Source organism: Somniosus microcephalus, chromosome 20 (genome assembly GCF_052327205.1).
Source record: "Somniosus microcephalus isolate GS21.2 chromosome 20, FLI_Smic_1.0, whole genome shotgun sequence".
Classification (NCBI taxonomy): Eukaryota; Metazoa; Chordata; class Chondrichthyes; order Squaliformes; family Somniosidae; genus Somniosus; species Somniosus microcephalus.
Window position 1 is genome coordinate 19,562,259 of NC_141006.1, and position 12,125 is coordinate 19,574,383.

General features: G+C 45.4%; 1 protein-coding gene across 1 annotated transcript in view; it reads right to left on the reverse strand.

The window, feature by feature from the left end:
- Nucleotides 1–7,071: 7,071 nt before the first annotated feature.
- The window catches only part of LOC147103069 (uncharacterized), an 82,159-nt gene continuing 77,105 nt past the window's right edge, over nt 7,072–12,125 (reverse strand). Inside the window, exon 14 of the mRNA XM_085962354.1 lies at nt 7,072–11,227. Coding sequence (XP_085818480.1) covers nt 9,975–11,227 — 1,253 coding nt within the window. The 3' untranslated portion in view covers nt 7,072–9,974. The remainder of the gene's footprint in view (nt 11,228–12,125) is intronic.

Sequence of the window (12,125 nt, forward strand, 5' to 3'; positions counted from 1 at the left end):
GCTACAATACACTCGCTTCCTTCATCTAATTCATTAATATAGATTGAAAATAGTTGAGGCCCCAGCACTGATCCCTATGGCACCCCACTAGTTACAGATTGCCATCCTGAAAATGACCCATTTATCCTGACTCTCTGTTTGCTGTTAGTTAGCCAATCCTCTATCCAAGTTAATATATTACCCCCAACACCATGAGCTCTTATCTTATGCAGTAACCTTTAATGTGGCACCTTGTCGAATGCCTTTTGGAAATCCAAATACACTACATCTACTGGTTCCCCTTTATCCACCCTGCTCGTTACCTCCTCAAAGAACTCTAATAGATTTGTCAAACACAATTTCCCTTTCGTACAATCAAAGAGTCAACATGGTTTTATTATGATTTTCTAAATGCCCTGTTACTACTTCCTTAATAATGGATTTGAGCATTTTGCCAATGACAGATGTTAGGCTAACTAGCCTATAGTTTCCTGCTTTCTGTCTCCCTCCTTTTTTGAATAAGGGCGTTAAAGACAGAGGATCAGAGGGACCTTGGTGTGCATGTACATAGATCCCTGAAGGCAGCAGAACAGGTGGATAAGGTGGTTAAAAAGGCATATGGGATACTTGCCTTCATTAGCCGAGGCATAGAATATAAGAGCAGGGAGGTTATGATGGAGCTGTACAAAACGCTGGCTAGGCCACAGCTGGAATGCTGTGTGCAGTTCTGGTTGCCACACTATAGGAAGGATGTGATTGCTTTGGAGAGGGTGCAGAGGAGATTCACCAGGATGTTACCTGGGCTGTTGCGCTTCAGCTATGAAGAAAGACTGGACAGGCTGGGGTTGTTTTCCTTGGAGCAGAGAAGGCTGAGGGGGGACCTGATTGAGGTGTACAAAATTATGAGGGGCATAGATAGGGTAGATAGAAAGGAACGTTTTCCCTTAGTAGAGGGGTCAATAACAAGGGGGCATAGATTCAAGGTAAGGGGCAGAAGGTTTAGAGGGGATTTGAGGAAGAACTTTTTCACCCAGAGGGTGGTTGGAATCTGGAACTCACTGCCTGAAAGGGTGGTAGAGGCAGGAACCCTCACAACATTCAAGAAGCATTTGGATGAGCACTTGAAATGCCATAGCATACAAGGCTACGGACCAAATGCTGGAAAATGGGATTAGGTTAGACAGGGCTTGATGGCCGGCGTGGACGCGATGGGCCAAAGGGCCTCTTTCTGTGCTATATAACTCTATGACTCTACATTTGCGGTTTTCCAATCCGCTGGGACTTTTCCAGAGTCAAGGGAATTTTGGAAGATTACAACCAATGCATCCACTATCTCTGTAGCCACTTCTTTTAAGACCCTAGGATGCAGGTCATCAGGCCCAGGGGACTTGTCAGCCTTTAGACCCATAAGTTCACCTAGCACTTTTTCTCTAGTGATAGTGATTGTTTTAAGTTCCTCCCTCCCTTTTGCCCCTTGATTTTCTACTATTACTGGGATGTTTTTAGTGTCCTCTACTGTGAAGACAGATACAACATATTTGTTCAATACCTCTGCCATTTCCTTGTTTCCCATTATTTCCCCAGTCTCATCCTCTAAGGGACCAATGTTTATTTTAGCTACTCTCTTCCTTTTTATATACTTGTAGAAGCTCTTACTGTCAGTTTTTATGTTTCTTGTTAGTTTGCTCTCATAAGCTATTTTCTCCCTCTTTATTTTTTTAGGCATCCTTTGCTGGTTTCTAAAATTTTCCCAATCTTCTGGCCTACCACTATTTGAAAACAAGGATGAGAATTTTAAAATCGAGGTGTTTTCAGACTGAGAGCCAATGTAGGTCAGCGAGCGCAGGGGTGATGGGTGAATGGGACTTGGAGCGAGTTAAGTTATGGGCAGCAGAGTCTTGGATGTGCTCCAGTTTATGGAGGGTGGAAGATGGGAGGTCGGCCAGGCGAGCATTGGAATAGTCAAGTCTAGAGGTAACAAAGGCATGGATGAGGGTTTCAGCAGCAGATGAGCTGAAGCAGGGGCGGAGACAGGCTGATGTTACAGAGGTGGAAGTAGGCGGTCTTGGTGATGGAGCGGATATGTGGTCAGAAGCTCACCTCGGGGCCAAATACGACATCGAGGTTGTGAACGGTTTGGCTCAGCCTCAGACAGTTGCCAAGTAGCATTGCAACAAAAGGTTTATTGTATATTTTATTTTATGAACAAAGAACGGAATTACCTGAAGCAGAAGTATATCATGTATTATTCTTTATGTTTGATGAGGGTTACATTTCAAAAAGCAGAACAAACACCAGGTAAAAAGGAACAATTACTTCAGTCTGGTACTGCACAGCTCATATGCGTCTCAGTGTCAGCTCCTGCAAATGTACAATAAACAGCAAGTAAAAGGGTTCAATTCATTTCTGTGTGGTACAGCACGGTTCATGAGTATCTCACTGTCAGCTCCCTTAGATGTACAGTACACACTGGGCAAAGATGAACAGCTCACTCCTGTCTAGTGCTGTATGGTGCATGCAAATCGTTCCCTTTTAACCAAAGTATACTTTACAGGAGCTGACACTGAGACAATTCACTCCTGTCTGCTACTGTCTCAAGATTCTGTTATCTAAATAAGCTATAACCCACCAGAGAAGCTGGTGTTCAAGAGTAGGACATATGTAACCTTAATGGAGGAGCTGTACCTGGGACTAGGACATGGTATATCGATGATGGAGAAGTTAGTTTCTGAGATTAGACATGCAGTATTGGTAATGGAGGCTGGGTTATTGAATATATTTAAGATGGAGATAGACAGATTTTTGAATGGTAAGGGAGTCAAGGGTTATGGGGAGCAGGCAGGGAAGTGGAGTTGAGGCGAAGATCAGATCAGCCATGATCTTATTGAATGGCGGAGCAGGCTCGAGGGGCCAAATGACCTGCTCCTACGTCTTATGTATCTGGGACTAGGACATGCGGTATCAGTAATGGAGGAGCTAGTTTCTGAGATTAGACATGCGGTATCAGTAGTGGAGGAGCTAGTTTCTGAGATTAGACATGCGGTATCAGTAGTGGAGGAGCTAGTTTCTGAGACTAGACATGCGGTATCAGTAATGGAGGAGCTAGTTTCTGAGATTAGACATGCAGTATCAGTAATGGAGGAGCTAGTTTCTGAGATTAGACATGCGGTATCAGTAACGGAGGAGCTAGTTTCTGAGATTAGACATGCGGTATCAGTAATGGAGGAGCTGTATTCACTTACCTTTTGTCTAGTTGTATAAATATGATGCATCTTGAACACAGTGTGTTGTACATCCCCTGCACAAATGAGGACAAATCTAGCTCCACCCTTCCAGCAAAAGTCATGCTTGAAGGGAGCACCAGACAGATGGGACTACAACGCTGGTACTGATAGGCTGCTGCAGAGGTACTCCCTGTGGGAATTCAGGTACTATACTGAGGCCAAGTAGAGGTCGGTAAACTGCTCATAAATTTCAGGCTCCATGTCAATGACTGGCTTTCTTTTGATTTAAGAAAATGATAGTGTTGCATCCACAGGTATAACAAAGGGCGAAGTTTTTCATTTGGAGTGTGATTGTTGTGAATTAGCCACAAAGCTATTTTTAATACATAAATTAAAGTCTTGCATCCAGCATGTATCCATCACACTCACAGTAGGTCAGACGCTGTTTTACAATGAAAAGAGCATTATACTACGTAACGCACAAAGCATTGGTCCAGAATTTGCAGTCAGCAGCGATGCAAAGGCGTTCATTGCCGGCCCCGAAGAAAGCTTCCCACAAAGATCTCGTGATCTCTTGTGTCCAGAAGTTCAGGTTCTCCGACGTGTAATTCGAATCAACATAGTTTAGTGGGAATCCCCTCGTGCGAGCTACTGTGACGTCAACAGGTTGCCTAAACAGCCAATGAAAACGCAGAATTCTCACAGACAGCAAACCAGGAAGTGAGTAAGCTCTTAAAATGTTAACTTTTTTTAAATGTTAGAGAGAGAAAAACAATAATTGGGGCTCTCACAGGGGGAAAATGCAAACCTGAAATAAAGATGAACAAACTTTAAAAAAAATTAGGGGGCTAAATTCGGTTGATTTGCGCCTCCCTTTAGCACCCTCTTAGGGCGCTAACGGGGCGCAAATCAATTAGCGCCTGGGCACGGCGCCACTAACGCCTCCCGCGAAATTCAGCAGGAGGTTAGCAGCGGCACTAACCGTTAGCGCCGCTCGGCGATGGCGTCATTGCCGTGCGCAGCGCTCCTCTCATGCCCCGGCTGTAACATGGTGTGGCGCCCCCCGACTTACCGCTGGACGCTATGTCCGCCGGGGTCAGGGGGGCCTACCTGCAGCCGGGGCGGCACTAGTTAAAGGGGAGGTGGCAGGCGGTCATTTTTGTTGCTGGCCGCCTGCCAGCACCTGCCCCCATTGCCGTCCCCAGCCCCCGTGAAGTCCCCCCGCCATGAGGTGCCGGCTGCTCTCCGTGAGCCCGGCACTCCTCGAGTGCCGGGCTCATTTTCCGGCACTCCGATCCCTGGTGGTCCAGCTGGGCGCCGGGACGCGCTGTGCCAGGCCCCTCCCCTTTAATAAGGGGAGGAAGGTCTGCAGTATTGCGGCATGACGTGCCGCAGTGCATGGCGCTTCCAGTAGTGCCCCTCCCCCCTCTCAGGCTGCTACCTGGGAAAATCGGCCGCGGGGCGCTAAAATTAGCAAAGGGGGCGCTACTCAATTTTTACCTTACTTTTTTTTTAATTCTTAAAAATGTTAATTTTTATTAAAATGGATAAATTTGACACTGCACAAAATTAAAATGAGTTTTTCAGGGCCATTACCTTTGTTTAGCAGTCAATACGCTATTAAAACCTGAGTTACACCTAATCCCTTTGGGTCCAACTTTTAATGGGGTATTTAACAGCGTACGCACTGCGGAAGAGCTGACGTTCCCATGATTTAAGAGATTTCACTGATTGCCGGCTCTGTGCGGGGGTGAGGGGGGGGCACAATGCTGCCTGTGGAGGAGCAGTGAATGACTGCCCGCAACTTCAGGATTTCCGCATTAGGCTGCACATGCGCTAAGTCCTGATGTCAATGGTGAAACAACGGCGAAAGCTGCCAGTTCGCCATCATCAGGACCGCAAATTCTGGACCAGTACTCTGCTGATAAGGAGAAGCTGTGTTTAATACTGTTGGTTCCATTAAGCTGACAAAGGCTAAGCGCTGTGAGTGAATTCAACCTGGAGCACTCCGTTTAATTGGTCTGGGAACTTTACGGATTGTCAGCCAGCATTCGGAGATTGCTTAGCACCTGCAACAAAGTGAGACGACTGGCGTGTGCTGGACATACCATTTTCAACATGCTGATAGATTTTTATTTTCTTGTCGTTTTTGTGACCTGCAAGAATGACTGCAGGGAGCTACCCTGGAGCAGCATGGGGAGAGACTGATTGGATCTACATGCAATAAATGTTGCATTTAATTACCGGTGGTTCTGCTTTTCTCTGGAGTACATTTCAATAAGTCACCGGTAATGAGATAGTTGCTCCGTGTCTCTGAATAATCTACATAAACTCGCGCTTATCTTTCCAGCCTCTCTGCAGCTATGACGATACTTTGAAACTCCCCACTCAATTACACTTGCCAGTGTCAGATATGACCTGGAGTTCAGTATTCCTGTTCTGATTGAGAGGCTGAGGTGGGGTGAGGCAATGAAATTCAGCACAAGTGGTTTGTGATAGGCCTTTAACAAGGCCTTAAGAAGCAAAAGGATGTTTTTTTCACTTTTCACTAATTTCCCTGAGCCCATTGTTCTATGAGAGCAATCTTCAGAGCACTGCTAAATACGAACAGTTTGTTAGCATCTTCCGGTGCTGCTGCTCCATTGTGACCTCTGTTGGCACAGGTATCCAGCTTGTGCCTTTACTGGAGAATGAGTTGCTTGTGTCAGCTCTCACTTTGCTTACCCAAAGGAAAGAAATGCTGGCCGAGCAGAGGTTGGAACGATGTCTACATCCTGCTGATTCTTAGCCCTCTACACACTGTATATACCGGCTGCTCAGACCAGACTCGGGCAGCATCCTATGGGGAAAAAATTGGGTTGGTTTGCACCTCTCATTAGCGCCCCCGGGGGGAACAAACAGGGCGCAGATCCCCTACCGCCTGGGCGCAGCGCCGCTAATGCCACCTGCGAAATTCAGCGGGAGGTTAGTGGCGGTGGTAGCCAGTAGCACCCCGCGGCGCCAGCGATGAGGTCATCGCCATGGGCAGCACCCCACTTGCGCCCCAGCTGCAAACTTCCCTTGCGCCCCTTGACCTATCGCTGGACGATATGTCCGACAGGGTCAGGGTGGCGTTTTTTGCAGCGGCGGTGGCTCTAGTAAAAGGGGCGGGTGTTGGGCAGCCATTTGTTTTTGGCCGACTGTCAGCAATTGCCCCCTTCCCCTTTTTTTCTCGGGGTGCCAGCCACGATCGCTCAGCCCGGCACTGAGTTTTCCCAGCACCCCGCTCCCCGGTGCGTGCAGCGCTAGGCCCATTCCCTTTAACCAGGGGAGGTGGCCTGCAATGATGCAGTGCTTTGTGCCAACGCGCATGGCGCTGTTGCACGTAGTGCTACGATCTTCAGTTATAGCGCCCCAAGAAGGAGCTGGGGTGTTTCCAGTCGTGCTCCACCTCTTGCTTGTGGCGCTAATGCGGAGTTTCCGGCGTTAACTTTTTTGGGGCGCTAACCCCAAAAGCGGCGCCACCCAATTTTTCCCCCTATGTATTTACCTTTTTCTATTATCTGCTGTCCTCCTGATATTAGTCTAATTTCAAAAATAGTACAGGACAAAAGTGTGTGCATGTATCTTTGTTTGCCATGCTATAGTTAATTTAACCCAGTAATCATTTACTACGAAACTGATAGTTCAGCACCATTTGTGCTGGACACTTCTCGAATAACAGAGCGACTGAAGTAAGGTGGGAGGAGGCTCATGTGGGGCATGCACGCCGGCACAGACCTGTTGGGCCAAAGGCCTGTTCCTGTGCTGTAAATTCTATGCAATTCTATCTTTTCACAAATATTAGCAGAGGAAAACAATGATGCAATCAGTTCAAATAGCACTGTGCTTGTTGAGTATTTAACACCTTCTGGTTTTATTCATAATAGAATTCTAAATCAGCACTTTAGAACATAAAAGATTTCCATTCAAATGAACGTATAAATAATATATTACAACGCACTCTCTGCTCCTGTATTGTACAGTGACATGTTAAATATTCACAGTTTTGTCGATGAGAACAAATCTGCTCACTAGCAAATAAATATATTACAGTAGTAATAAATAACAGCGCCCAAGAGGAAAATGTGCGGTGCAGTCAGTAACTGGGTCCGCAATGATGATAATTCAGCAACAGTTCCAGTACTGATTGTTCAGCTTGTGTTTTTCCCTATTTTAGTGCTCTCGCCTACGGCTGTGATTCGTTTACCGGCTCTCCCTTTGTGCCCTTTAGAAAAGCCGCAAGGCTTAACTGTCTATCCAAAAAGCCACCAGCTTGCTGAAGCAAAGACAGTGAGAGAGAAGCTCAACACTCTCAGCGTATCGCATTCACTGTACCGGAAGTTAAGCTGCTTTTATATCCCAGACATTTTAGTTCTCAGCTCAGCCCGCAGCCTGAATTTAGCCAGTGTAAACTGGAATCTGCTGGAATCAGAATTAAACAGCAGCAGGAGAAAAATGGCTTCAGATACAAAGGTTTTGCCGATTCTCTGGTGAATGGGAAGCACCTCTGGGGAGAACGGAACCTGTTGAACACAAACACAACTGAGGGGATCTACAATCGGTGGAATTTCCACATCTCCACATCAGTGAAATTTGTTTCCAGAAATAGTCCGTCTGTGTCTGCACTGAACAATCTCTCACTGGGACGAGGATGAGGGTTTAACAACAGGAAATACTGGAAGATGCAGAATGGTTAGTCTGTCTTCCTCAGATTCTGACAGATTCTGCACCTCCAGTATTTTCTGTTTTTATTTCAGATTCCCAGCAGCTTTTTATTTCTATCTCAGCGTTTAAACAGTCGTCCTGTTCCTGGTTCCCTGCCCTGTGATATGATGATGTGGTGTCACTCCTTGATGGGTCAATGTTCATTGCAGCGAGTTAGAAATAGTTGTACATTTCTTTATAAAACAATATTAGAAAATTACATCATTAAAACTTAAATTTTCTGAAAACAGAAGAGTGTCAGAATCTGCTTTTGTCGAAATGACTTTCGAACAAACTTTCCTCCTGGTACCTTAACCCTCAGACCACTAACTCTGACCGCTGCACCATTAGGGACATCCATAACTTTCAAGATTCCCACCACAGTACAGAATACTCAGAGTGGAGGGGATATTGCTCTATTTCAAACAGATTATCAATTTTCCTCATCCTTTACGGCCTGTTTGTTTTGGAAGAACAAGGAAGAAATACCACACTGTGCTCTTATAAAAGAATGACAGCTCCTTAAAAACAGCACAAGAAAAACAACAGAACATTTACTTTGTGATGCTCTTCACTTTAAAACCTTTTATAAAGTGTGCAAACATTAAATAATAAACAGCAGTTTTTTTTTTTAAATAGCATAAAACATAAAGGTCCAATATTCCTTGATTCCTGTCAAAATGTACTTCAAAGCCACAGCAACAGAAACACAGCAAGCACGGTCTGTCACACACTCACTGGCTCACAGTCACTGAAACCGCCTGTCGGTCACTCTCACACACACACGCTCACACTGTTTCACACTCAAACACACTGCTTCATACACACACGCACACACAGACTCAATGCCTCACACACACACGCTCACACTGTTTCACACTCAAACACACTGCCTCATACACACACACACAGACTCAATGCCTCACACACACACACACACTGCCTCATACACACACACAGACTCAATGCCTCACACACACAGACTCAATGCCTCACACACACACTGCCTCATACACACACACACAGACTCAATGCCTCACACATACACACACACACAGACTCAATGCCTCACACACACACTGCCTCATACACACACACACACACTCAATGCCTCACACACAGTCACACGTTCACTCAAACACACTTGCACACTGCCTCACATTGTCAGACACACACACAAAGGCTCACTCATAAAAACACAGGCTTACTCATACATACACTGGCTCACACTCACTCATTAGGTACAAATATACACACAGATGGATAAATAATTAACTTCTTAATTATAAACTGTACTTATGATTAAACTGAGGTTAACAAAGCCTGTGCCTTATTTGCCTGTTAAGCCCCGGAGGCATGTTCCACTAACACAATCAGCAATGGTTGTGTATTCGAATAGAGAGAGGCTTAACCCCCCTTCTTAATTGAACACAAAAATAAGGAACCGTGCCAATGGTTCTGGTCCCTCCATGGATTTCAGTTGTTAGTGGCAAACACTCTGACATCATCAAACAGTGACAGGACCGCGATCAACATCCTTGAAGCACCTAACAGCAGCTTTCAATGAGTGAGTAATGCTCGCTCTGAAACTTACTTTCCCTGTACGGGTGAAAGTGCAAAAACTGAACTGAGGACCAGACATCGAGGAGAGCTCGGGGCGTTCAACAGACACTTTCTGCAGCTTCCTGCATTTGTTTAAAAACCTTAATCATTAAACTCAAAAACACGGGTTTCCAAACAGTCGCACCCATTTTAAAAGAGAGACTCAACATTTCTCTTCAATGTGAAATTCCAATAAAAAGTTGAACTTTCTCTGCCAGTGTGAAAATAAAAACATGTTGACCTGGTCTCCATCCAGCAAAAAATTCTTTAAAAAAAAAAACCCACATTAACTAACTTCGGATAGAAATCTGTGGTGTATCTGGATTTTAAATACGGGTCTCTACACTAGCTGGGAGTTTCATTGCACCTGCACTCCACTTACTTTTCTATCATTATTCTCACGAGGACTTGACTCTTGTCCATTCAACTACGTACTGCAGTCTGTTAGAAACTGGAATTTAGCCCAGCCTGTCCTCTGATGTTATTTACACCAGTCTGGGTGGGACAATATGGAGACAACAAATGTTCTCCTGGAAGTTGGCACGATTCTGTGTCTATTCCTCTTTGGCGACAAGAACAGTTAAACCTAAAGGGAAAAAGATGCTGTGTTCCGTTTGGAACCTCTACTTGTTGCATTGTCACTGCATTAGCTGGCAAAACATGAGGGAGAACCCCAGGCTCAAGAGTCATTGTTCCGCTGTGGCCCGGATGTTGAGCATTATTGGGCATCTGAAGTGTGAGTAAAGGAAGAGGACCTTCCTGACTTGCCATGGTACTACTTGGACTTTCATGTGGATATGTAGGAATCTGTGCCTCACAGGTTAGACTGTTGTTACTGCCAGATAAAAGATGGTTCAAAACATCAGCACAGCAAGAGATTGTAGAACGCAGATGGCTACAATCTTCATGTTGTGAAAATGTGCTCAGAGGAACCTTTGTGAATAATTTATCCAGCTCCTTCATGTATGTTTTCATATCTTCTCTGTATTGGGTACTTGCGGCCCCATCAGCCTCTTGTTCATTTGTAGGCGTGTCCCCTTCTTTGCATGATTCATCTTCCTGTTGAAGCACTGAATTGAGTAGAAAGTTTTCAGGTAAGACATCTGCTGGTTTAAACTGGGTTAAAAGGTTTGATTCCGTGTTTAACCTTTCACTTCTTGCTCTGCTCTCATTTTCTTTCCCTGCATCATCCCCATGATGTTGTTGTTCATTTGTATCGAAGTCCTCATCTTGTCCGTCATTTGCCCATTCACCTGTAAAAGCAGAAGGTCCAAACACATTTCCTATCCCAGCTGACTCCTGCTCGCCACAGTAGAAAGACTGCAACATCTCATCAGCAAAGTTACTTGACAAGTCAGTATAGGAGAACTGCTCTTCACTGGGCAATAGGTCTCCCAACACCAAATCTGCTGACTTCATTTGACATGAATGATGAAGCAATTCTCTTGGTTGGGTACAGGGTATGGTGGCCAACATTGGCAGGATGCACGGTTGTCCCCTAGGTTTAGCCAAAAAGGGAGAAAGCTGGGAGTGGCCAGAAAGGTGCTCTTTGTCGATCTCTTCAACGTATTTGGTTTCCTGCAAACACCGATCAGGCCCTCTTCTACATTCATGAGATTTCCTAAAGGCACCTGCTGAGTGTTGCTTCTTGGAGAATGCTAACGCCAGCAGCAGATCTGGGTGAGATGATTCCAACCCTGTCAAAGACAGCAGCAGAGTTTCAGTAAAGTATTCTACCAGCTCCTCCCCGGCCTTTAAATGCTCTTTCACTGCAGACTGAGTAGGGTTATTTTTTTTTTATTTTTTTTTAATCGCTCAATGAGTTCCCCAGTTGGTAAATGCTCTACCTAATGTGAAATGAAGCTAAACTGTTGTCAGGTGGAGCAGCGAGAGTGGTATTAGAATTGGGCTCAGCCCCGGGTGCGGCTGGGGGTGGGGGGGAACTCAACCAGGTCGGCTGTTCCTGATTAATGCCCAATGATTCCTGCTGTAGTTAGCTGGGCTGCCCCTGCAGTTGAATAGTGTGCAGAACAAGCTTGATTGGCTGAATATCCTACTCCTGTTCCTATAAAGGCTCCTTTATAGAGAGTCAGCTGTGGCTTAGTGGTGGCACACTCGCCTCAGAGTCAGAAGGTTGTGGGTTCAAGCCCCACTCCAGAGACTTGAGCACATAATCTAGGCTAACACCCCAGTGCAGTGCTGAGGGAGTGCTGCACTGTCGGAGGTGCCGTCTTTTGGATTAGACTTTGGAGGGCCAGTCTGCCTTCTGAGCTGGAAGTAAAAGATCCGATGGCACTATTTAAAGAAGAGCAGGGGAGTTCTCCCCGGTATCCTGGGAGAACTTAATATTTATCCCTCAACCAACATCACTAAAAAACAGTTAATCTGGTCATTATCATATTTATGTTTATGGGACCATGCTTTGCACAAATTGGCTGACGCATTTCCTACATTGGTTACAAAAGTACTTCATTGGCTGTAAAATGCTTTGGGACGTCCTGAGGTCATGAAAGATGCTATATAAATGCAAGTCTTTCTTTTTTCTTCCATATTCCCATGTTTTCTGATTCTCACTGTCTGGCCTCACCTATGAAG